Here is a 27,051-nt window from a genome sequence, read left to right on the forward strand (position 1 = left end):
CTTCACATGAGCCCCTGCCCACTCACTCCACTCCATCATTCCGTAGAGCTTCACTAGAGCCAGCTCACCCCACACCCCTTCCCTGGGGCTGCCAAACTCCGCCCCAACTCACCCGGCCATAGATCTCCCCTCGCCACCAGCCCTGCTGCCCTTTCTTGTTAAGGATCTTGATGATGTCACCCTCTTTGAGAGACAGCTCCGATCGGTCCCGGGCGCAGAAGTCATAGCGGGCTTTGGCTGTGCCAAAATACTTGGTGCTCCCTGCTGTGTGGGAGAGAGCAGAAGTGGGAAAGGGCCCTGGAGCAGACACACACCTACCGTCTGGGGGCAGTGGGGGGACAATGCTCCAATAGACCAGGATGAAGAAGGGCCCCTCAATGCTTCTTTCCGCTGAGTGTTGGGTGCCCTGTGTTCTGAGAGTACACAGCTGTCTTCCCAGAATCAGCCTTCTAGCCCAACCAGCATCCAAATTTAGAAAATAATACCAGTTATGATCTTTTAAATGTTACGTATATATTCATAGTGAAAGAAAGATGTGGAAGTTCTCATTCTAGATAATATTAATTATACTAAAGAAGTCCAAGGGTTGAAAAAGAGAGGGAGAAAGATAAGAAAGGGAAAAACTTTCCAAAGTACAATATGAAGTGATATTGTAGACTATAAAATTAATTTGTAGTATTTCTGCAAATATGCTAAGATTGGACATCCAAATATTCACCAGGATGAATAAGTAACTTGCAGACAGAAACATTTATTTGATTGGGTGATGAGAATAGGGATAATTTTGGTCTCAGTGTCCTAATGTTATGCTGGTGTTGCTTTTTCAAAAATATAACTTTTTAAGTGGTGAATTGTTATTTTATTGGTAAACATTTTAACAATAATTAATTTTAAAATCCCTCTTTAAAAATTTTTTGGACATGTAAGAATTCAGAAACTCCACCACCCAGGCGACTTTTCTGAAAAACGTACTCCAAAATGCACTCCAGAAAAATAAAATTTGAATCAGAATAAGAAATTTTAAAAATAAAGAAAAACACAGAAAACAAGAAATATAGACAGTCTAAATAATTCTCGATATTGAATTTGCAAAGTGAAATGCAATGGTGAAGAAAAAATTCCTAAAATATAAGGCATGATTGTTTTCATTCATAGCAAACCGTAGCCTACATTCCAAATAACTTCAACAAACTAGGTGAGTAAGAGATACAAAGGAAAAGGGAAGAAAGGGTGTACTAAAGGTCTTGCCTTTCTGTGGGAGAAGGTTATTGATACTAATTAATGCCTGATATTGATACAAAAATAAAGGCTTAAAATGTGTAGGTGAGGACCCTTCTGGTTCCTAGTGTCTTCATCTTCCCAAATATGAAAGTAAACCCTTTCATCCAAGTAAATGGATATGCAAATCTCTCAAGAGCAAAGGGACAAACTGGAAGTGGGAATTAGTTCAAGCTGTTTCACAGATAGGACTTTTCCATGCCCACAGGAAGGAATGTCCATAGCACCCCCAAACTTTCCCTCCACAATGGGAAGGAGCTGGCACAGCAGGCCCCCAGCTGGAGACAGCCTACCTGGTGGTTTGCTGATGGCTCTCCTCTCAGGCTCCTTGAATGGGAACTGCAGGGTGGTGTCCAGTGACTTGAAGCAATCCTTCAGAGAATTCTGTTGGTAGAATTCTACCAGCTCCTGCAAAGAAAACAGCAGGACAGATGCTCTCCCAGAGGGCCAGCCCACGATGGGGACACAGATGGAAGGAGCCACATCCAACGCCTCATGTGAAACAGGTCCTCCTTCTGGCTTCCCTGGAAAAAGACGCCTTGAATGCTCCCCATGATGGGGAGCTCACTCTCTTCCTGGTCAGCCAGGACCATTTTATGGTGAAGAAATCACATTGTCTCAAGACAGTTCTCCTAACAGCCAGTTTGTTTCATGATAAATTTACCAAATAATCAACTTGCCTGATGACCAGCTCACCAAAACCAACCCTCCATGGGTGTCAAGAGCACTATTTTTACAAATAATTGTAATAATAATAAATGCTGTTTACGAAGTACCTACTGTGTGCTGGTCAGTGTGCAACCACACATCATCAAAACCTCCTAATAATCATGGGAGGTGAAAACATTGATGAGTCCCCTATTTTATAAATGGAGAAACTGAGTCACAGAGAAGGCTTGTGCAGGGTCCCACAGCTGGAAGAGGGCAGATCCAGAATTCAGTCCCAGGTCAGGCAATAGGGTGTAGCAGCTAAGAGCTGGCCTCTATAATAAATTGATCTGAATTCAAGTCCCAGATGTGTTGCGTTTATGAATATTTCTTCCACAAACGCTCAACCTGATTCTAATAGTGGGGAAACAGGCAAGTCAACATTAACATTCTGCAAAACAAAATGTCTTATGTTTTGCGGTTCTAGACTTCAAAAGTTCCAAAGTCATGAAAGACCAAAGAAATAAATAAAAGACTGGAGAACTATCGCAAATTAAAAGAGACACTAAGGAGATGAAAGGAATGTGTGATTCCCCTGATTATATCCTAGGGGGAAAAGGTTATAAAAGACATAATTCGGGCAATCAGGGAGCTTGGAAAATGGGCTGTGTATTATAATAATAATTTTGTATCAATGTTCAACTTCCTGACTGTGATAATGATACAGTAGTGAGGCAAGAGAATGTCTTGGCTCTTTGATAGTCATGCTAAAGTACTTATAGGAAGGATCATGATGTCTGCAAATTACTCCTAAATAGTGCAGAATAAATGTGTGAGTGTGTGTGCAGAGAGAGAGAGGGAGAGAGAGAAAGTAAAAGAGGAGGAATATTAGCAATCAGTAAATCCAGGTGAAAGGTCCACAGATATCCATGACACTATTCCAGCAACATTTCAGTAATTTTTCAGAAATAAAAATGGGGGGAGGTAAATTTTTAAGAGTAAAATGTTTGGGGGCAAAATAGATTTGTGGAATGAGTGAACAGTCCCTAACCTTTTGGGCAGTCAAAGATCCATTTGAGGCTCAAGTGAAATTTGAGATACCTTCCTCCAAAAAAAATGCAGATACATGCAAAATTCTGGATTTTCTTTCAGAGGATTCAAAGGATCCTCAAGCATCCACAGACCATGGGTAGGATTCATGTGCCTTAAACCAATGGGCTTAATTAAGATGTCTAAAAGACAGCCCAAAATTATAGGGCACCAAATAGAAGCAAAAACACTTGAAAGGCATTTGGAGTCTCTGTGAAATGGTCATTAAGCAGATTAGGCAGAGCTAAATCTTGACATCTGACAAAAATAGGGGCTCTGCCATTCTGTGATACCAGATGAGGACTAAATCTCAGTTTCCCCCATGTGTGAAATGGGAACTCAGAGAGTGAGTTGAGGGGATGAAGTGCAGTCCTATCTATAATATGTTTGGCACTCAGTAAGTGCTTTGTAAATGTTCACTGCTGCTACTGTTGTTGTTGTTATTATTATTATTCTCAGTGTTGATGATTAGGAAAATGAGTTTAAAGCCAGTTGCTCCATAGTGCCTCTTGGAAGGGCTGTTCTGAATGTAGGAAAGGGGGTCCCAAGGTGAAGCTTCAGAGAGGGTCCTACCTAGATTCTGGAAGGCTGGGGTTAGGGATACATTGGCCCTTACCATAAGCCCCCGGAAAGCCTTCTTCTCTGTAATCCGGTACAGTCCTTCTGCTGTCATGATTTTAATATGCTTGACCTCAACATTATACCTGGAAGCAGGGAAAGAGAGCGAGATGGTCACTGGGTCCTGAGTCTGGGAATTCAGGCCCATCTCCTGTCGAGTCTCAGCCCCATGCTACACACCCCCAACCATGGAAGAAGCGTTCTTGGCTACTTCAGGGAGGGGGCGACCACTGGAGCCCAACAGGATCCCTTCCCTGGAGCCTTTGCTGCTCTAAACCTTAATTTCTTCCTCCATATAACAGGAATCATCTTCCTTGACCTACGGGGTTGTTGAGAAGTCAAAAATACCTTATAAAGAAAGCACTGTTGCAGAGTAGATAGGATGCAATCTCCACTTCCACCAATATGAATGACCATAGAATCTAAAGGATGTGTGAGAAGGGATCCATTTCCACCAATATGGAGGACCACAGATTAGTAAGGACCAGGAAGAGGCATGAATTGGCAGAAGTGGTTCTGCCAATATGAAGAACTAGATAACCAAAAAAATCTCCTACTCAAAAATCCCCTGGAAATGCCGTGAAAAAAATGCTGAGCTCTCAAAAAAGTAAGGGAAATCCCCAGAGGCCAAAAATGAGGATGAAACTTAAAAGTATATGTCTTTTTACTCTTTTTTTTTTTTTGACCATGCTATGCAGTTTGGGGAATCTTAGTTCCCCAACCAGGGATCGAACCCGGGCCCCCAGCAGGAGAAGCACAGAGTCTTAACCACTGGACGGCCAGGAAATTCCCGAGGAGCATATGTCTTAATCACATGGAAACATGAGATGAGTTACTGGGTCCCTGTTGAGTAGAGAGTTGGTACTGAGACCCACCCACACTCCATAAGGGTGGACTGTCAAAAAGCTACATCCTCAGGAAAAGAGGTGGTCTAGAAAAACCCACCCATGAGCACAGAAGGGACCATGTGAAAGCTTGTTTGTCTCAGACCCAAAACAGAAAAGTCACCCTTGAGAATTCATAACCTCAGTCCTACCCTCTTATGGGTTTAGCATTTGTACTTAAACCACCTGTGTAGTCTGGGAAACTAACGAATTAACCAAGAATATTTTAACCTGAAAAAGAAATTAACTTGTTGGTGATTCCCAACAGAAGCAAATGCAAAATCTCTGGGGACCCAGGCTGCAAAGATACCCACAGGGAAAGCCCCACTTAAAATCACAAGACCCAATGACAAAACCAACAAGGAAACAAGTCACCACAAGCAAGAAGCTGCACCCAACAAACAGTAAGGCAGGAAAGCCAGTGTCTGCAAGACTTGGGTCCAGATTGCATTTCTACCTCTTCCTAGAGTATGCTAAATGCCTCCTGGAGCCTCGCTTAAGAGGCGTATCTCTTTCCTCTGGGTTGCCAGTCAAGTAACAGAAATAAGAAAGATTAAAAACACCTAGGACCCTGCAGGAGCTCAATAAAAGATAACTATCGTGACTGTACATTTCCTTCTTCCTAAACACCTGCAGTGCCCAGGTCACAAGGGGAGATAGGTCAGGAAAGGAGGAATTACTTAATGCTGATGGCAAATTCTGCAGCATCTTTCACCCTCTGTCGCACCAAAAACGTCCCGTCGGAGCGGTTGGTGAGGATGCTTTCTGCCGCGGCTCTCTCCATGGGGCCCGCGTACCTGTCAAGATACACCAGGGAGAAAGGTCCACACAGCCCCTATGTTGCCCTATTGAGGCTGCTTTTCCCCCCCAACCCCTGTGATTTCTTTTTAAGTTAATGACAGCCTGGGTCTAGCAGCACCCTTAGACACCAAGGTAAACTTTGGGGGAGGCAGTGGCCAGAGTCCCGAAGTGGGCAGTGGCCATTAGATATCTGTAAGTCACACCCAAGATTTCACCCCTGGATTGCAGGAGACAACTCAGTCCTTTGGGTGTGACTGTGTCTCAGTGTGACACAATAAGAAATATATATTTGGTTTCTGTGCCTCCCACCCTTTCCTGGCACGTAACTCCTAAAACCTTCGGAATCTCCGAAGTGATAAGTGTCTTTTTTGTATGCTAATGAGATGATTGGGGGCTCTTTGATAGCCTCAGGATGGGGGCTGGTGGTCAGAAGAAACAACCACGTGGTTAGAGGGTTGGAACTTTCAGCCTCACCCTACATATGGGGAGAGAAGAGGGGCTGGAGGTTGAGTTCATCACTAATGGCCAATGATTTAACCAATCTTGCCCACGTAATGATGCCTCAACCAAACCCCAACCAAATGGTTTTGGAGAGACTACAGGTTGGTGAACACACGGAGGTACCGGGAGGGTGCAAGCCCAGAGAGGGCATGGAAGCTCCGCCCCCTTTCCCCATACCTTGCCTTGTGCATCTCTTCCATCTGACTGTTCCTGATCTGACTGTTCCTGAGTTGAATCCTTTTATAATAAACTGGTAATCTAGTAAGGAAACTGTCTCTCCAAGTTCTGTGAGTTTGTGTTAGCAAATTACCAAACCCAAGGAGGGGGTTGTGGGAACCCCCCATTTATAGCCGATGGGTCAGAAGTAGGGGTGGCCTGAGCTTGTGATTGGCATCTGAAGTGGGGGATTGTCTCGTGGGACTGAGCCCTTAATGTGTGGGATCTGATGCGAACTCCAGACAAACAGTGTCAGAATTGAATTGAATTGTAGGACACCCAAGCCGGTGTCTGGAGAATTGGAGAATCGTTTGATGTAGGAAGAAAATCCCACACATTTGGTTTTAGAACTGTTGAGAGTGTGAGTATAGAAAAAGTTGTTGGGTTTTCTTTCTTTTACTTGGAATTTGGCATGCCTGGACAGGTATTTACTGAGCGTCCACTGTCTGTCCATCTCTGTGGTCACCAGGACGGAAATAGGGTGAGGAGAGTGAGACATAGCCTCAGGAACAAAATTTAAAGGTCAAGCCAAAAAACTCAGGCATCAAGATAAATAATAACAAGTAAAATAAGTAGTATTTTAATGCAGTATTTTTAAAGTGCAAAAACATCCGTAAAAGGAATGAAGTACTGATATATTCTACAATGTGGATGAACCTTGGAAACATGATGCTGAGAGAAGCCAGTCACATAAGGGCATGTACCGTATGATTCCATGTATATGAAACATCCAGAACAGGAAAATCCACAGAGACAGAAAGTACATTAGTGATTGTCAAGGGCTGGGGGAAGGGGATGGGGGTGATTGTTAAGGTGATGGGGTTTCTTTTTGGGGGGTGATGAAAATGTTTTGGAGCTAGACAGAGGTGCTGCTTGCACACCATTGTGAATGTGAATACTAAATGCCATTAAATATATTGGGCTGGCCAAAAAGTTCGTTCGGGTCTTTCCATATGGAAAAACCTGAATGAATTTTTTGGCCAGCCCAATAGATGTGAAAAATAAATAAAGATGTGACTATGAATATTTTATGCTGTAAATGTAAATATATAACATAAATAACATATATTAATTATAGATAATATATAATTATATATGGTATATCAATGTGGACATGAATATATTTATGGCATAAATTTAAATATAAACATAAAAAATATAACTATAGATAACACAATTATAAATAATATATAAATATGAATATGAATGTGTTTATGCTATAAATGTAAATACATAACATATATATTAATCATATACTATATAATTATAGATAATATATGTGGGAATATGAATACATTTGTGCCATAAATTTAAATATATGCGAACTATAGACAATACAGTTATGATATAAAATATGAATTATTTATCATATATGAATACAAATATGTTTATGCTATAAATGTAAATATGTAACAATATATATTAATTATATACTATATAATTACAGATAACATGTAAGTGTGAATAGGACTACATTTATAAGTGTGAATATAACATAAATAATGTATGTTAATTATACATAATATAGATAATATATAAATATGAATACAAATATATGCTATAAATATATAACATAATATGTATTAATTTTATATAATACATAATTATATGATCTATAAATGTGAATATGTAATATAAACATAAATATTAACATAAATGGCACTTCGGTTAATCTTACGTCATGTAAATTTCACCTCAATTTTAAAAATAAATTCAAAAAAAATCTGTGATGAGCAAAATGTCAAAATTTTAAATAAGGACAAGATCTGACTCTGCAGTTGCCTGATTCACCACAATTCACCTTTCCCTACTCCCATCCCTATCATATCCTGTGTCTTTATTTACAGTTTTGGTATTTTGGTCAACACGGACTTTTTTGCCTTGCTTTCGATTTTTAAAAATATTGCATTAAAATAGTATGGATCTCGATGCCTGAGTTTTTTGGCACCCCCTTAAATGTTGCACCCAAAGTCAGGGTCTCACTCTCCTCAATCCACTTCCGGCCCTGGTGACCTGGTGACAACATCTGGCAGGGCAGGGGCAGAGTGAGCACAGCCTCAGGTGACCACGTTTTAAATCCTGGCTCTGCCACCTAGTTGCTCTGTGACCTCGGGAACTGAGCTTGCTACTTTGAGCCCCAATTTCCTTTTCTGAAAAGAGGGGATAAAACTGCCCATCACAGAGGGACATTTTTGACAAATGGCAATAATGCAGTTGGTGCACCTCATATATGGTAGGCATTCACGACATGGGTGTGTTATTATGGCCTTTGTGTAATAAGGTCAGGCTTTGGAGTCAGGCAAGCTTGGGTTCGAATCCGACCTCCTTCACTTCCTCACTTTGTGATACTGAACAAATCACTTGTCCTCTCTGAGCCTCGGTTTCCTCCTTTGCAGAAAGAGAGTAAGAATAACATGTACTTCAAAGTGTTACTACCAGAATTGAATGTGTCCTTGAAGTGCTGACACACGGTCATAAAAACAATACCATAGCATGTCCGAATCTAAGATGCCAATGATTGTAAAATTCACTGTGCTTTCGTGGGCAATTACGAAATAAAAATTACTACCCATAAAATTAGGCAGAAGACTCAGACACCACTAATTGTAAGAGCCATTCCAATGCCAGAGATGTTAAAACGTGGGGGAGAAAAATGTGTATTTTAGAATGCATGAAATGCAGTCATAACAGCGAGTGCTAATAATAACAGATAATAAAGTGATTTTTGTGTGCCAGGAACAGAGCCAAGCACTTTATAGGCTCATGGAAACCGCCTAACAGCCTTATGAAGCAGATATTATTAATCTGTTTTCCAGAGAGGAAACCTGAAGCACAGAGAAGTTGAGTTACTGGCCAAAGGTCACAGAACTGGATAATATTGGAGTCAGGATTTGAACCCAGGTCAGTGGGCTCCAAAGCAACACTGAAAACCTCCATCCCTCACTGCTCTATCAGTAGGAGGTGCTCAAAAAAAAGGGGGGTGGGGGCGGGGAGAGGGAACTGCCATTATATCATCACCATCATTTTCCTTCCAGTGAGAACATAATGTCCCAAAGTCAGGGGCCTTCTTTTGTCTGTTCTCTCCTCAGCAGCCCCCAGCATAGGGCTGGAGCCAGCAGTTAATGCCCAAGGTTTGAAGAATAAATAACTGATTGGTTTGTAGCCCCCATCCCCACCCCAATGCCCAGCCCAGACATCCACCCCAAAGCACTCCAAGTTGAAAATTAAAAAGGTGGTTCTACTTACCAGAGATGAACAGACAGGTCCTGAGGGGGACCCTGGGGACACAAAGACCAAGACTCAGGGCAAAGGGTCCAGCACGGCAACAGGCTTCAGGGCACTACATTCATTCACTCATTCATTCATTTTTTCCACTATCATTTATTGGGGGCCTATTATGTGCCAGGCACTGTGCACTTCACTGGAAATACAGTCCCAGAATCCAGGGGGAGAAATCAGTCCACCCTCAAATGAATCAGCTTTAAAGAGGCAGCTACGTTTGTAGGCAGAAATTGGAAAGATGTTCAGATCTTGACTTCTGAATGCCATGTTCCAATGAAAGGACCCAGGCTCCTTGGGAAAACGGTTGATTCCAAGATTGGGGCAGAAAAAGTACAAGAGAAGTCTGCTATTGTGCTAGAAAGTAAGGAAGGGCTCAAAGAATGATGGGGACATGCCAAAAGGACAGAAGAGCCAGCCTGAAGGGGCTCCCATTGGTCAAGGGTGGGACAATTTTAAAATAAAAATCCAGGAACATTTCCTGAGATAGATAACACACAGATACATAGATAGACACGTAGAAGATTGATTGATACATAGATACACAGATACACAGCTAAATACAAAGATGATTATTAGATAAATACATAGATGATTGATAGATACACAGATACATAGATACACAGATGATTGATAGATACATAGGTACAAAGATGATTGGCTGATACACAGATACACAGATAAATACATAGATGATTATTAGATAGATATATAGATGATTGATAGGTAGATAGATACATAGATGATTGACAGATACAGATGGATACACAGATAGATACATAGATAGATGATTGATAGATACACAGATACATAGGTACACAGATGATTGACAGGTACATAGATACAAAGATGATAGATACATAGATGCATACTTATATAATACCTAGATATACAAATTAGAAGAGACAGTTCTTCTTTACAATAGAATATCTGCTAATAATTTCGCAGGAAATGATGGAGTTGGAAATTCATAATGTAACTTCGCAGGAATTGATGGAGTTGGAAATTCATAATGTAACTCCACAGTGGAGAAATGACCCCAAGCCAAAAAAAAAAAAGTCAAAGATATTTTTGGGAAAAGTATAAACATGTACTCTGGATTACATAATATATAATGATTTATATCATATATAATAATTTATATAATAGTATAATGTCCTTGTTGAATTTCATGTTTTTAAAAATCATGCTATGATTATACAAGAGAAGGTTCCTGTTCTTGGGAGATATTCAGAGATGAAGGAGAAATACGTCTGTAAACTTACTTTGAAGTATCTCAGGAAAAATAAATAATAGACATTTTTTAAATAAATAGATTGTGCAGAGAAAGATGATAGAGCAAATGGGACAAAACGTTAACAGGTAGTGAATCTGAGTAAACGATGTATGGAAGTTCTTTGCATTATTCTCAGGACTTTTCTGGAAGTCTGAAATTACATAAAATGAAAGCGACAAAAACGGGACTTACCCTCTGCAGGCTACTATGAGGGCTGTGAAGCAGGCAGCAGGGTCATGAGGGAGGATAAGGATTGGGAAGAGTGGGGAAGATCTGAAGTCATCATCAGGAAGAGGGAATCAGGGGCTTCCCTGGTGGTACAGTGGTTAAGGACCTGCCTGCCAATGCAGGGACATGGGTTCGAGCCCTGGTCCGGGAAGATCCCACATGCTGTGGAGCAACTAAGCCCCTACGCCACAACTACTGAGCCCATGTGCCACAACTACTGAAGCCCGCACACCTAGAGCCCATGCTCCACAACAAGAGAAGCCACCACAATGAGAAGCCCGCCCACCGCAACGAAGAGTAGCTCCCACTCGCTGCAACTAGAGAAAGCCTGTGGGCAGCAATGAAGCCAAAAATAATTAATTAATTAATTAATTAAAAAAAAAAAGATGAGGGGATCAGGGGAGCGGGGAACAGGTGAAGAAGGACAGAGGCCGGGCAGGGTGGTGGGCAGGTCTGTTCCCAAAAGCTGGGCAAGGAGGCACGGGGTGGGAAGTGACCCTGTAGAGGACTCCATTCGGTGCCCCAGAAGGAAGGTAGGGGTTGGCCAGCCTTCTGGACCCCTGCTCTTTCTCCTGATGATGGAGAGGATCTTCATACAAGAAAAACCAAAGAGAAAAGGACTGGTCATCCTTCCCAGGGTGGCCCCCTCTCTGGGCTCAGTCATTGAGGTAGGGAGTGACCTGCCATGATGGGCGGCCCCCTCCTGATCTCAGGAGTGTCTCCCCAACGCTGCAGAGGGTCGCAGGACCCTCTCTGAACTCCCCTGCCCTCTCTCCAACCAGACTTGAGACACTCACGTGCACGTAGGGCTTGACCCTGTTACAGGGAAACCAGCCAACTTCATTGGTAGACGTATTCCTGCCCTAAGAAGATGGGAGGGAAAGATGGACAGAGAAGTTACAGGCATCCAACATGCGTGTGTGCGTATGTCCATCTTTCACCCAACGGCCACTCTGCTTGGCCATCTATCTCTCCATGGCCTGAATGCCCAGAGAGGTCTCAATCAGTATCAACTTCCTGGGAAGACCACCAGCTCAGAAGGGCCAGGCCAGCCCCAGAAACCCCCACAGACGTCACTCTCCCCAGAGCAGCCGTGTCCAGTTGTGCCATGATCCCATTCCCAAGGTCACCTACACCCTGACCCCCACGCTCAGGTCCTTCTCCATCACTCCCACGGCCCCAGCCTGTACCTCCCACCAGTTCTGTTCGGCTTCGGCCTTGGTGAGCTCCACAATGTCTCCAGGGCTGAGGCGTAGAAAAGGTCCAATGGCTCCAGGGGGTGGAGGCAGCCCATAGTACTCCTGGCACACCTCCATCTTGGGCAGGCCTGGAGGGGAGGGGAGGTGGTGATACAGCACGGCTGGTAGCCCGGGACTTTCAAACCTGAGTCTCACCGCTCACCAAGATGGCGACAATTCAAAAGACAGACAATACGGCGATACCAATACGGTGGCAAGGATGTGGAGCAATTGGAAGTCACCTGGGTTTCTGGATTCTATTTTTTTTTTTTTTTTTACTTGAAGAAGTTTTTAATATGAAAATATTTAAAATAATTTTTTTGGCAAAAACAGGGAGGGTGGCCACCACCCCATAGCCCATTCCTACATGGCTGTAGGAATCCACTTTGGAACACTATTTGGCTGTATCCACTAAAGCTAATTCCACTCCTGACATATCACCAAGAGAAATGAAAACATAGGTCCCAGGGAGTCATAGACAAGAATGTTTACAGCAGCTCTCTTCACAAGAGCCAAAAAAAATTGGCAACAAACCCAATGTCCTCAAGAAGATGGATAAACACAGCACAAAATACGATAAGCAACGAAAAAGAACAAATGACTGCTTCAAGCAACCACACTAATATGCAGTAACGGAGTCCGTGCTGTACAATGTCATATGTATGAAGTTCAAGGGCAGGCAAAACTAATCTATGATGATAGATAGATAGATGATAGATAGATCGATCTGAAACTGAATCTTTACACTGATTCTGTATGACTATGAGCAAAGAGTTTATTTTTCTCGGCCACACCAAGTTCTTCAATAATGCCTTGCCGCCCTGCTTCCTAGCCTTCGTACATGCTGTTCCCTCTGCCTGGAACACTCCTGCCATCCTCACCTGTCTGACTCCTCCTTATCCCTCAAGTGTCCACTTTAATGCCACCTCCTTTGAGAAGCCTTCCCTGAAGGCTCAGATTCATCAGGTCCTCCGGTTGAATGCTCTGGAAAACCCTCTACTTCGCCCACCTCAACTGGAATGACTTAGCCAAAGTCTGTCTCCTGCTACCAGCCTGGGAGCTTTGGAAGAACAGGAAGCACACTGTTTTTAGTCACCATTTGCCCCAGACAATATATACAATAGATGCTGAATAAAAATCACCCATCACGACTGTGATCCCACAAACACCATTAATATATATCAAAATCCAGCCTTTCCCCACTGCCATTGGGCTAAAACGAATTCTGGCTTGGCCAAACTCTTCATCTCCTGCATCCAGTTGGACTACACTTTGCTGAAACTACTCCATTATGATAAGATTTTGTGATACAGAATCAGTAGGAGAAGGGATGAGGTATGCCCAGCCAGCTAAGACTACAGATGGAGTTTGTCAGCAAGAAAAAAAAAAGGGGGGGGCGGGGTGGGGGGGCAGTGAATAATAAAAGTGAATGGGAGGGGGTGGAGGGATAAATTGGGAATTTGAGGTTAATGGATACACACTACTATATATAAAATAAAGAACAAGAACCTACTGTATAGCACAGGGACCTATATTCAATATCTTATATTACTGTATCAATATAGTTAGTAATAAACTATAATGGAAAAGAATCTGAAAAAAAATATATATATATATATATAACTGAATCACTTTGCTGTACACCTGAATCATTGTAAATCAACTATACTTCAGTTTAAAAAATACGTATATACATAAAAATGTGAATGGGAGAGAAAGCATCTCAACGAGGGTTTCTATGTTCCGTCCATCCCCTTCACAGTGTTTGAGCAAAGCTAGTAAAGAATTTGAGTTCGTTATTTATAAATTCCTTTTGGGTTTCTAAGACTGGAACAAATGCTTTATAAGCAGGGCAGTATGTGGTTATTAATATAATTGTTGAGATCTGCCCCTGGGCCAGCATCACTGAGGCAGACTAGATTTATTTCTGCCCCACACAGTGCCCCCTGCTGACTCACCCAGCTCATTCCTCTTTTTGTCTTGAGCCCGCCGATGTGGCTTATCCTGGAGGGAGAGACCAAGACAGCAAGTATCGCTACCTGTGCTCAGCCCTTATCTGAGCACCCAGCAAAGAGCCATGCCCACTGCCAAGGGCTCCCGGGTCCTGCCTTCCCTACCCACCCCCCTGATTTTCCACGCACAGAAAGGAGCATGAGGGTCTTACCTTCTTCATAGTTCCTGAAAAATCTATGAGAGGGTAAAGGAAATACTAGTTAGAATGGGAACCCCCCCCCACCCTCCATGCAGAAGCAAGCCCACCTCCCAACTTCAGTCTCCTGGTACCTTGCCCGTGTCGACCACATGGAGGGACCCTCCCCAGACACTCCTTGTGTGCAGGTGCCCGGCACCTCTGACAACGGTAGCCCTGATAGAAAGTGCCTCTGGGATGCAGGGAGAAGATAAAGAAGAGAGTCAGTGATATTGAACGAACACAGCCAATCGTTTTACCAACAACATAAAGGGCCCCTTTGTGTTCTCTTTAGAGCAGGACAGAGATGGAGAAGCTAAAGGTCAAAGGAGGGCCTCCCCCCTCCCAACTCGGGGCCATGACAGCCAGGGGAGCCCCCCCCCCAAAAGAGGAAGAGCCAACCCAGCCCAGGACCCAGGTCCATCCTCCCAGACTCCCACCTCAGCAGCATCTGGCAAGCCTTGCAGGACGTGGTCTCCTCAAAGGAAAACATCTGGAAGTCATGCCCGTTGGCAGTGGCGTTCTCGGGGTAGATGTTGGAGCTGGTGAGGAAAGATAATTCCATGCAACGGAACAGGATTCAGCCATAAAAGGGAATGAAGTACCAACACACGCTGCAATGTGGATGGATCAAGACTTCATTCTTTTTTATGGCTGAATACTATTCCATTGCATGGATATGCCCTGTTGTGTTTGTCCATCCATCCACTGATGGACATTTGCATTGTTGCCACCTTTTGGCTGTTGTGAATAGTGCTGCAATGAACATGGGTGAAGACAGAAAGCGGATTGGTGGTTGCCAGGGGCTGGGAGCAAGGGAAACGGGGAGTGATCACTTCATGGTTGCAGGGTCTCCTTTGGGGTGGATGAAAATGTTCTGGAACTGGATAAAGGTGATGGTCACACATTGTCAATGTACTAAATGCCATTGAAATGTGCACTTTAAGATGGCTCTGTTTGGGGAACTCCCTGCTGGTCCAGTGGTTAGGAGTCCGTGCTTTCACTGCCAAGGGCCCGGGTTCGATCCCTGTGGAGGAACTAAGATCCCACAAGCCATGCAGCACAGCCAAAAAAAAAAATGTCTAAGTTTTTGTTATGTGAATTTCACCTCAAGAAAAAGAAGGAGGAGGAAGACAAGGAGGAAGGATTTTCAGGCTGGTGACTGAAGCTTACGAAGACTTGGCATTCTGGTGATGCAGACAGCCTTAAAAGACTGTCCCTCTCATTTCCCAGATTAGGAAACTGAGATTCAGAGCGGTCCCACGGCAGAGATGAGACGACAGCACAGAATTGCCTCCCAGATCCTGCACCCACATGATACAGTCCTCTGAGGATAGAAAGATGGAGGAGGGGGGGGCTCACATGGCCATCTCGAACTGCTCCATCCACTTCTTCTTCAGTTCTCGTGTCTTGAAAAACAGCTCATAGCCCTGGGCACCTTGGTCCTCAATCAGGAGGAACATGTGGGTCCACTGCAGGGAAGCAGGGTTGAGAATGAAGGCACCTGCTCTGAAGAGGGTGGGACCACACGCCCATTGACCCTACCACTGCGGGGAGAAAAGGGTCAAGCCAACTACAGCCTGCCTGCTCCCAGGAGAGCCATGCATGGGGTACCATGCAAATACACATTCACAAATCTAAAATCACACAACACACACACCGGCATTCCAAAGACCAAGTGGAGAGCTCAAGCTGCATTGAGGACCCCCAGCACTGAGGTCCCCCAGTTACAGCCTCCAAGCCTCACCTTCTTGTTGTCCCGCTCTCCGGAAGAGTCATCTCTAACCTGGAAGCTGTGCAGGTTCACAAAGTCCTTGAGGTCGTAGGTGTCCCCTCGGCGCTTACAGATGAGCAGAGCTTTGTCGAGCAGGAAGGCGTACCTGGAAGCAGCTGGGTCAGCTGCCCCTGTCGGGCTCCTGCTTAAGTCCCCACCGGCTCTCTGCCTGATCCCCTGCCACCTTCCTGGCCCCCGCCCTGCTGTCCATCTAGGATTCCTGCCCTTCTCCTCCTCTGTGGCCAACTTGGCCATGCCTACCTCACCCACGTGATCCTTACAGGTCCTGCCACCTGTCGTTCTTGGCTCCGCCCACGCATCCATGCTGGCTCTGCCCCGCCTCTCCATCTAGGCTCCACCCACTGGTCTGTGTGGCCTCACCCACCTGTCTATCTAGAAATAGGGCCAAGCCCCTGCCCAGACTTCACTCCAGATCCGTGTTGGCTCTGTCCACCTGCCTAACTGGTAGCCTGGCCCCGCCCCTGTCCAGGCTCCACCCCAGATCCGTGTTGGCTCCGCCCACCTGTCCATCTTGGAGCGCCGCTCCACAGAAGTGATCTTGAGCTCGCCATCGATCTTGGGTCGGCCATAGTGGGCCAGAGACTGGTCCTACACAGCAGACAGGGTGTGTGGTAATGGGCCACGCAGGAGACCAAACCCCCTCCCCACGCGGCCACGCCCCTGGCCATCCCCACTCCGCCCGCTCACCAGGTTCTCGATGGATAGCTGGAAGTTGGTGATCTGCCTCAGCGTCTCGTTGTCCCGCTTGACCTCGTTCACGCACTGTGCCAGGTCCTGGGGGTGGGACAGGGGTGAGCCTGGGCCCCCCCAACCTGGCCGGAGACAGGGGGTCAGCCCCCAGCAGGGGCTGGCAGAAGGATGTCACTGTCCCCAAGGGGGACGATGCGAATAGCTCACTCGGCGTACAGGTGTGTCCCCGTGCGGTGGGGGCAGGGGTGGCCCGTGGGTGTGACCGTGCCTGGATGGTGCTCACTGACCTGAATGCGTATGTGTCTGTGTGTCCCCGTCACCCCTGCGTGTGACCACTCACCCTCATGGCATCCAGGGCCAGCCGCAAGTTCTCCTTCTCCGTTGCGTCCTGCGTGTGTTTCACCAGCTCCTGCGTGACCCGCAGAGACGTATATCACCCAGGGCCTGCCCTCTCATCCTGGGAGGCCTTCCAAACAAGCCTGGCCCACCAGCTCCTTCTCCTCCTTCTGCTGTCCCTAGAGGCATTGCCCCAATGACCTCACCCAGAGAGGGGAGCCCAGCCCCCAGGAGCCCTTGCAGGGAGGTCGATGTGCCAAACCCATGCCTGGGCGCCCCCTTGGGCACCTGGAGAAGGAGGTGATATTTGAGGACCCGCTGCATGGGCACCATCAACAGGTCCCGTAAGGTGAACCTCCCGTTGTTCGCTCGCTGAGAACATTCCTGGGAGATTGGAGAAAGGGGTGAGTGAGAAGAGGTAGAGGCAGGTGGGGATTTTTATAGAACCCGAAGCTTCATCTCTCCCCCAAGGAAATAAGGAAGAATGCCACGGGGTGAGGGGTGGTTTAAGACCCAGCTGGAAGGCTGCCTGGGGAAGAGGTCCAGGATTCCTCAGCTGAGGGGGGCTGAAGAGGAGGAGATGGACAGGTCTGGAGGGTCCCCACTGTGGAGACCAAAGAAGCTGACGGACGGCACACACAAGCCATTCCTCAGCATCCCGGCCCCGTCTGCGCTCCCACTAGACACACGGGTCCAGGCTGGGGTTCAGCCCAGGATCAGGACTTGGCTGGGATCGGGGTTCTGTGTGAAGTTGGGCTTCAGCCCAGACTTGGGGCACAGCCAGGGTTGGAGCTCTGGCTGGGGTTCAGTGTGCCCTCAGAGTTCAGATCAGGGTCAGGACCTCAGCCTGGCATCAGGGCTCAGCCCAGAGTCAGGGTTTAGCTGGGGTTAGGGCTCAGCATTCTGGTCCATCTCCTCCTGGTCCATTTCTCCCACTTGGCTAGTCAGTACCACCCTCCCCAAACCTTCAGCGGACAGACTTCTGGCTGGGCTGCCACAGAAAGGGATGCCATCTCCAGCTCGGTTTCCTCTCTACTGCCCTTGGAGCCTGGGAAGGAGTGGGAGACACACACACACACACACACACACTTAAAGATGTAGCCCATCCCCCCACCTCCAGCTTCATCTGCACATCCTCCCGGGCTGCAGCCACACGGTCCAGGTGCTTGCTGGCTGACTCCACCTGGCTGCAGTAGCGGCCATAGATGAGGAACCTGCGGGAAGAGGACAGGTGGCCAGGGAATGGCAGCTGGCACCAAGCTCAGGCAGATCTGGGTGTCAGTCCCAGCCCCACCTCTTCCCAGCTGCGTGACACTGAGCCTCAGTCTTCCTGTCTGTAAAATGGTCATAACAATGGCACGCCACACACACACACACACGTGGGGTTATTATAGCATTAAATGAGATAAAGCACAAGAAGCTCTTATCAGAGCACCTGGTGTAGCGTCTCTGCTCAATGTTCATTTATTTAATAAGCATTTATTGATCACCTACTGTGTGCCAAGCCCCGTGTTAAGCACTTTAAGCATCAATTTACTCAATCCTCACCACAACCCCAGGAGATACGTTCCTGGATCACACTGATTTTATAGATGTGGAAGCAGAAGCACAGAGAGGTTAAGTGACTTTCCAACGTCACACAGCTCTCAAGAGAAAGAGCTGGGAATTTAACCAGAGATGGGCAGCCCCTTGCCCACGAGCAAAGAAGGAAAAGCCCTCTCTGTCCAGTGGTCTATGAGGATAGGGCCTCCCAAATGCCCACTCAGGGCAGGGTGACCTCCAGAGGTCTGGGCTGGCCAGCTGGGTCTCACCTCTCCTTGTATTTGATGAAGACCTGGTAGAGGGTGGGTGCACTGGTGTTGGCCAGGGCTTCCTTCATCTCCTTTAGGAAGTGGGTGTGCACGCGAAGCAGGTCCTACTCGGAGAGAGGGGTAAGGGCTGGGGCGGGAGCCTGGGGCTCGGGATGCCGGGTGGGAGAAGGGTCATCCGCCCACCCTATGTCATTCATCTTCCACCCCCCACACTCCAGGGACAGGCGAAGCCAGCAGACCACCCCCACTGGACAGAAGTCCGGGAGGGCAGGAATCGGTCAGTTCACCTCGATGTTGATGAAGATGATCTCAACGTCTTGAGGTTTAAGGAACCGCTGCAAGGGCTTCATAAAATGCTGTGGGTGGGGGGGAGACAAGGATGAAGGATGAAGGAGGAGAGAGGATGAAGGGTGAAGGAGTCCCAGAGAGACAGGGAGGAGGAGACAGAGACGGAAAGGGATGAACAGAAACACAGAGACTGAGAGAGAGAGAGAGAGAAATGTGTAGAGAGAAGGAGACAGAGGCAAGGAAACAGAAAAGGAGAGAAAAGAGCGATGGGAAAAAAGTCCACACAAAAACCTGTACAGGATTGTTCAGAGCAGAATTAGTCATCATAACCCCAAAGTGGACACAACCCAAATGTCTGTCAACGGATGAATGAACAGCAAAATGTGGTCCATCCATGAAAAGGAGTGAAGTACTGACACACGCTACAATGTGGATGAACCTTGAAAACATGATGTTCAGTGAGAGAAGCGAGACACAAAAGACCACGTAGTGTATGAGTCCATTTAAATGAAATGTCCAGAATAAGTAAATCCATAGAGACAGAAAGTAGATTAGTGGTTGCCAAGAGCTGGGGAGAATGGGGATTTAAGGGGTGATGGCTACGGGGTATGGGGTTTCTTTGGGGGATGATGAAAATGTTCTAAAGTTGGGAATTCCCTGGCGGTCCAGTGGTTAGGACTCCGCACTCTCACTGGCGAGGGCCTGGGTTCAATCCCTGATCTGGGAACTAAAGTCCCACAAGCCACGCAGTGCAGCCCCCGCCCGCTCCCCACCAAAAAAAAAAAGAAAGAAAAAAAGGTTCTAAAATTAAGCAGTGGTACACAACATTGTAAATCAACTGTACTTCAATAAAAATGTTAAAATAAATAAACTGTGGTGACGGTTGTACACCCTTGTGAATATACCAAAAAACATTAAATTATAGATGTTAAATGGGTGAAATGTATGGTATATTGATTAAATCTCAATAAAACGGTTAAAAAAAAGAGATGGCCAAAGGACAAAGAGGAACTAGAAAGTGAGAGTAATAGAGACAGACGGACAGAGATGAGGATACAGGAAAAGATAGAGACAGGGATAAAGAGAGAGAGATAAACAGAGGAAGAAGTAGGGAGAGATACAGAAGGACCAGAGACGAGGAGAGACAGAGAAATACAAAGCAGCGCGGACAGGTAAGAGCCCCAGGCCCGCGGGACGGATGACGCCTCTCCGCTCCGCGCATGCGCGTGGCAGGGGCGGGGCCTGAGCATCGCACCTGCTGGATGGAGCCCAGCGTGTCCGTGTACTTTTCTTCCGTCTGCTGGATCTCCCGCAGACAGCAGCACCGCTTATCATACTCTGTCATCTTGGGCTGAGAGCGGAGAGGAGAGGCCGGTGTTGGGGTGTCCGGGGCCGCGCCCCACCCGTGCGCCTGCCCCACCCGGCCCTGCTCTCCCACACACCGGCATGGGCACCGGCTCCGTGCGCATGAGGTCCTCGTACACCTCGTCGCCCTCGGCCTCCTCGTTCTCCACGCAGTCGTACAGGTCCTCATCCTCCTCCACCGTGTCGCTGCGGAGGTGGAGTCAGGCAGGGCCAGGGGACTCCCCCAGACCAGGGACCCTTCTGATCCCCTGGGGCAGAGTCCTCGGCCCCTCAGACCCTACAGGGCAGGGTCCCGTCCCCTCAGACCCCCTGGGGCAGAGCCACGTCCCCTCGGACACTCAGAGCAGGATGGTGATCCCCTCATACCCCAGGGCAGGGTCTTGGTCCCCTCAGAACCCCCAGGGCAAGGTCCTGTTCCCTCAGACCCCCCGGGGCAGGGTCGTGGTCCCAGACACTCACTCGATCTGGTCCGACAGGCCACTGTAGATGTCCTCATCCCCCACACTCTCCTCCTCAGTGGGGAAAGGCCTGGGGGAGCCAAGATGGTGTAAGCCAGAGACCAGAGGGCCAGGTGGGGAGGGAGCTTCCAGGAGGAGGAGGATTGGGGCCAAATGGGTCCAGAGCTGTCGGCTCAGATAGTTACTCACATGATCCCCTTGTTCTGGGCAATTGGCGTCCAGGACAGAGCGGACAGAGTGTAGATGACCTGTGACAAGGGCCGAGGCTGCTCAGCAAGCCCCTTGCCCACCCACATGCCAGAACACAGCCTCCAAGCACCTGACCTTGAGGTTAGACCCCATGCCCCTGGGAGCCTAATTTGGGATTTTCCCACCTTCCCATTCCCCGACGTCAGCATGTCAGCGTTCCTTTAACTGAGCACCCACCACTTGAACCCCTTGTTCTATTCAATCCTCATAATCACTCAGAGAGGATGGAGTGATCTTACTTCCAAGTTAGACAAGGGACTTAAGGCTCAGAGAGGCATGGCCACATATCTGAGGTCACACAGCAATTGGTGGAGCAAGGACTCAAACGCAGTTCCACATGTCCTAAGCCAGACTCTTTGCACCTGGTGTACAGCTTGGTCTGGCCCATCAGTCCTTCCCCAGTAGCCCTTGGCTTGCCCAGTGTAGACGTTTACGGAAATGAATTGAAATCCAATCTTTGGGCTCTCGGTGTCCAGCTCACAGGCAGCTCAGTCCCAGCTCACCTTCCCGAAATCCTGCACATCAAAGAGGTCAAAGGCCTCAAAGAGCTCACTCCGCTTGAGGCCGAACTTCTCATAGCAGGTAGACAGGAAGGTGCGGATATTCTTGAGGCACAGGAACTGTGGAGAGATAAATGAGAACGGACAAAACATAATGGGACAGGGGAGAAGCTGACCCTTGGCCATCTGGCTTGAGGACTGGCACAGAAGAGGAAAAAGAAGACACAGCCCCCCAACAAGTAAAGATCAAGCTGTACCTGAAGCCAGTCTACCCCTGAATTTTTTTTTTATTGAAGTAAAATTCATAAGATATAAAGTTAACCATTAGCAGGTAACAAAATGTGGTGTATACATACCTTTGGAATGTTACTCAGCCATTAAAAAGGAATGAAATTTTGATTTATACTACAACACAGATAAACCTTGACAACTATGCTAAGTGAAATAAGCCAGACACAGAAGGATGAATATTGTATGATACCACCTACATGAGGTCCCTAGAATAGGCACATCCATAGAGACAGAAAGTATGGTGGTGGGTAACAGGGGCTGAGGGAGACGAATAGGGAGTTAGTGTTTAATGGGGACAGAATTTCTGTTGGGGAAGATGAAAAAGTTTTGGATATAGTGGTAACAGTTACACAACATTGTGAATGTATTAAACGCCACTGAATTGTACACTTACAAATGGTTAAAATGACAAATATTATCATTTTATTTATATATATATTAGTCATGTATTTTATATAAAATTTTATTTATAATTATAAAATATATTTATATCATTATATATATATAATGATAAATATTATGTATAGTTTACCACAATAAGAAAATTTAACCATTAACCATTTTATTTATCTTTTTAATTAATTTTTATTGGAGTATACTTGATTTACAATGTTGTGTTAGTGTTTGCTATACAGCAAAATGAATCAGTTATACATATACATATATCCACTCTTTTCTAGATTCTTTTCCCATGTAGGTCATTACAGAGTACTGAGTAGAGTTCCCTGTGCTATACAGTAGGTTCTTATCGGTTATCTATTTTATAACCATTAACCATTTTAAAATGTACACCTCAGTGGCATGTAATACATTCACAATATCATGCAATCATCACCCTGTCTAGTTTCAAGACAATTTATCACCCAAAAGGAAACCGTGCATTAAGTGATGCAGTCACTTTGCATTCCTCGCTCTCCTCCCTTCTGCCTGGAAACCACTCATCTGCTTTCTGTCTCTATGCATTTATCTATGTCCATCAATGGATACTGGATACACAAAATGAGGTGCAGCCAAACAGTAGAATACAATTCAGCCACAAAAAGGGGTGAAGCACTGATATACGCTGCAAAGGGGATGGTCCTCAAAAACTTGATGCTCCGTGAAAGAAGTCAGACACAAAAGGTCACATATTGTGTGGTTCCATTTACATGAAATATCCCTGACAAGGACCTACCGTATAGCACAGGGAACTATATTCAATATCTTGTAATAGCCTATAATGGGAAAGAATCTGAAAAAGTATATATATATATATATATATATATATATATATATACATATATATACTGAATTGTACACTTACAAATGGTTAAAATGACAAATATTATCATTTTATTAACATATATCAGTCATATATCTTTATATAAAATTTTATTTATAATTATAAAATATATTTATATCATTTTACTTATATATATAATGATAAAAATTATGTATAGTTTACCACAATAAAAAAGTTTAACCATTAACCATTTAATTAATTTTTACTGGAGTATAGTTGATTTACAATGTTTTAGTATACATACATACATACATATATATGTATGTATGTATGTATATGTATAACTGAATCACCTTGCTGTACACTTGAAACTAACACAACATTGTAAATTAACCATACTTCCATTTTTTTAAAAATCAAAAAAAAAGAAATATCCTTGATCTTTTCAATTTCATGAGCCAACACATTCTTTTTTTGTTTAAACCAGTTTGGGTTGTGATTTGCAACCAAAAGATTCTAGGTGATATCTCAGTTAAACATACAAGATGTCATTCTGGCTTTGGGGGGGTGGGTTCTGATGTAAACAAGCCCTCATGTCCTTGCATTTGCCCATCATCAGTTCATCAAATGTCCCAATGGGATCAACTGTCTCTAAAGTCTCTCAGATTCTAAAGGATTCTAACCCACCTCCCCACCACAGCCTCCCCCAGCACGCGGAGCTGGCCTCTCCCATGGCCCCTGGCACTCTCAAGGAACTCTGCGTGGACCAAGATTCCTGAAGCATATTCATCAGGACAGCTGGCTAAAATGCACCTTCCAAAGCCACATATTGTGTGACTGCTTGCATATGAAATGTCCAGACCAGGCAAATCCAAACAATGGAATATTACTCAGCCATAGAAAGGAACAAAGTACTGTTTCATGCCACTATGTGAATGAATCTTGAAGACATCATGCTCAGTTAAAGAAGCCAGTCACAAAAGGCCACATAGTGTATGATCCCATTTATATGAAATGTCCTGAATAGGCAAATCCTTAGAGACAGAAAGTAAGTTAGTGGTTGCCAGGAGCTGGGGAGTGGGCAGAATGCTTAATGGATACAGGATTTCTTTCTTTTTCTTTTTTTTTTTTTGGCCATGCCACGAGGCTTGCAGCATCTTAGTTCCCTGACCAGGGACTGAACCTCGGCCACGGCAGTGAAAGCGCTGAGTCCTAACCACTGGACTGCCAGGGAACTCCCTGGATATGGGATTTCTTTTAGGGGTGATGAAAATGTTCTAGAATTAGACAGTGGTGAAGGTTGCACAACTTTGTGAATATATTAAAAACCACTGGACTGTACACTTTAAAATGGAGAATTTTAAAGTATATGAATTATATCTCAGTTTTTAAAAAGTGCATCTTCCAGGTTCATCCCCTCATACTATTCAGTCAAACTCCGCTGGACACCCGAGTCAGGTCCCACCCCTCCTCTGCCCACAGCCCTCCAGGGCTCCACCCTGCTTCAGGTAAAAGCTGAAGTCCTCTCCATGGTCCACAAGGTCCTGCATGACCTGCCCCGTCCCCTCCCTGCCCTCCCCTCCTCCCTCTCTCCCCCTCACTTACTCTGCTCCAGCCATAAGGGGTTCCTCACTGTTCCTGCAACACACCTGCCCCAGGACCCTTGCATTGGCTGTTCCCTCTACTTGGAATGCACTGCTTGGACACTGAATGGTGTCCCCTCCAAAACTCATGTGTTGAAATCCTAACCCCCAGGACCTCAGGATGTGATTATATTTGGACATAGGGCCTTTAAAGAGATAATTAAGATAAAAGGGATCATATAGTTGGGGATCTAATCCAATCTGACTGGTGTCCTTATAAGAAGAGGAGATTAGGACACAGATGCACACAGAGGGAAGATCATGTGAGGACACAGTGAGAAGGTGGTTGTCTGCAAGCCAAGGAGAGAGGCCTCAGAAGAAACCAAACCTGCTGACACCTGGACTTCCAGTCTCCAGAACTGTGAGAGAACACATTTCTGTTGTTTAAGCCCCCAGGTGTGTGGTACTTTGTTACAACAGCCCAGGCAAACTCATATACTCTGATGTGCACAAGGTTCCTGGCTACCTTCTTCAAGCCATTCCTCAAAGGTCACTTTCTCCATGAGGCCTCCTCTGACCACCTTATTTTAAATTGCAACCCCCCTCCTCTGGCATTTTCCATCCCCTCCAACTGTGCTTCATTTCTTTCTTTTGTTGTTCATCTCCCCCAAATCAAATGTCAGTTTCAGGAGAGCAGGGCCATTGTTTTGTTTCTTGGTGGACATTCAGCATCTAGAATAGACCCTTGATAGATATTTGTTGGATGGATGGATGACAGTGAGGGCCTGGAAATCTGCATTTTTAACACGCACTCTAGGCAAATCCCAGGTACTTGCTAACCCCTATTCTGTGATTCTACAGTAACAAAATTAGCATTTTGGGGATGCCTACTTCACGTGGTTGGGCACTCAGACTTATTCCCTTCTCTTGATAACCCCGTGAGTTTTTAATGCCCATTTTACCTATGAGCAAGCAGGCTCAGAGAGGGAAGGAAAGTTGCCCAAGATTATTAACAGCAAGAGTAAGTCCGTGGCTGGGACTTCCCTGGCGGTCCAGTGGTTAAGGCTCCACTCTTCCACTGCAGGGGGCGCGGGTTTGATCCCTGGTCAGGGAACTAAGATCCCGCATGCCACGCAGCATGGCCAAAAAAAGAAAAAAAAAAAAATGTATGCACAGGGAACTCTGCTCAACATTATGTAACAACCTAGATGGGAAAAGAATTTGAAAGAAAAATAGATACATGTATATGTATAACTAAATCACTATGCTGTACACCTGAAACTAACACAACATTATTAATCAACTATACTCCAATACAAAATAAAAAGTTAAAAAAAAAAAGAGTAAGTCTGTAGCATAGAAAATATACTTGTGCTTACCAAAGGGGAAAGGTGAGGGGAGGGATAAATTAGGAGTTTGGGATTTACAGATACATACTACTGAATATAAAATAGATAAACAATAAGGACCTACTGTATAGCACAGGCATCTATATTCAATACTCTTGTAATAACCTATAATGGAAAAGAACCTGAAAAAGAATATATATATATATATATATACACTATATATAAATGTATCATTTTGTTGTACACTTGAAACTAACACAACATCGTAAATCAACTATACTTCAATTTTTAAAAATCCAAATAGATAGATAGATAGATAAACAAACAAATAAAGCAAAATGAGTAAGTCCATAGAAGAGCTGAAATTTAACTCCAGGATGGTGTGAATCTGGAGCCAGTTTTCTTGACTATAGCTTCAATGCAGTGGACACCAGCATGAGCTCCCGCCATGGGCTCCATTCCCAGCACTGTCTGTATATTGTTTTAAATGTATGTAGTTTTAAATAAAAATTGTATATATTTAAGGTGTGCAACAGGACGATTTGATATGTTTATTCATAGTGAAAGTATTACTATGGTCAAGCTAATAAACATATCAACTCTTCCCATAGTCACCATGTTTTTGTGTGTGATGAATGCTGTTGAAATCTACTCTCTTAGCATATTTACGGTGTTCAATACAGTGTTACTAAGTACAGTCATCACGCCTGTACCCTAGACCTCTAGACTGACTCATCCTATGTAACTTCAACTTTATACCCTTTAACCAACGTCTGCCCACTCATTTCCCTACCCCCACCCCAACCCCTGGTACCTGTCTTTCTACTCTCTGCTTCTATGAGTTTTACTCTTTCTATATAGAGAGATCAG

General features: G+C 45.3%; 1 protein-coding gene across 3 annotated transcripts in view; it reads right to left on the reverse strand.

Moving 5' to 3' along the window:
- The window catches only part of VAV1 (vav guanine nucleotide exchange factor 1), a 58,127-nt gene that overhangs the window by 2,752 nt on the left and 28,324 nt on the right, over positions 1 to 27,051 (reverse strand). For 2 of the 3 annotated variants that reach the window (XM_082379834.1, XM_082379835.1), the window contains 25 exons: positions 21,740 to 21,856; positions 21,177 to 21,235; positions 20,989 to 21,057; positions 20,607 to 20,715; positions 20,420 to 20,515; positions 19,164 to 19,232; positions 18,877 to 18,980; positions 18,180 to 18,279; positions 17,354 to 17,449; positions 17,070 to 17,138; positions 16,727 to 16,813; positions 16,542 to 16,627; positions 15,992 to 16,124; positions 15,607 to 15,716; positions 14,685 to 14,786; positions 14,340 to 14,437; positions 14,221 to 14,243; positions 14,015 to 14,060; positions 12,009 to 12,145; positions 11,616 to 11,681; positions 9,282 to 9,313; positions 5,198 to 5,314; positions 3,632 to 3,719; positions 1,572 to 1,686; positions 113 to 264 (listed from right to left, as the gene is read on the reverse strand). In XM_082379834.1, coding sequence (XP_082235960.1) covers positions 113 to 264; positions 1,572 to 1,686; positions 3,632 to 3,719; positions 5,198 to 5,314; positions 9,282 to 9,313; positions 11,616 to 11,681; positions 12,009 to 12,145; positions 14,015 to 14,060; positions 14,221 to 14,243; positions 14,340 to 14,437; positions 14,685 to 14,786; positions 15,607 to 15,716; positions 15,992 to 16,124; positions 16,542 to 16,627; positions 16,727 to 16,813; positions 17,070 to 17,138; positions 17,354 to 17,449; positions 18,180 to 18,279; positions 18,877 to 18,980; positions 19,164 to 19,232; positions 20,420 to 20,515; positions 20,607 to 20,715; positions 20,989 to 21,057; positions 21,177 to 21,235; positions 21,740 to 21,856 — 2,280 coding nt within the window. The remainder of the gene's footprint in view (positions 1 to 112; positions 265 to 1,571; positions 1,687 to 3,631; positions 3,720 to 5,197; positions 5,315 to 9,281; positions 9,314 to 11,615; positions 11,682 to 12,008; positions 12,146 to 14,014; positions 14,061 to 14,220; positions 14,244 to 14,339; positions 14,438 to 14,684; positions 14,787 to 15,606; positions 15,717 to 15,991; positions 16,125 to 16,541; positions 16,628 to 16,726; positions 16,814 to 17,069; positions 17,139 to 17,353; positions 17,450 to 18,179; positions 18,280 to 18,876; positions 18,981 to 19,163; positions 19,233 to 20,419; positions 20,516 to 20,606; positions 20,716 to 20,988; positions 21,058 to 21,176; positions 21,236 to 21,739; positions 21,857 to 27,051) is intronic. The other variant, XM_082379836.1, reaches the window with a different exon arrangement.

Source organism: Balaenoptera borealis (assembly GCF_965194805.1).
Source record: "Balaenoptera borealis genome assembly, chromosome: 2".
Lineage (NCBI taxonomy): Eukaryota > Metazoa > Chordata > Mammalia > Artiodactyla > Balaenopteridae > Balaenoptera > Balaenoptera borealis.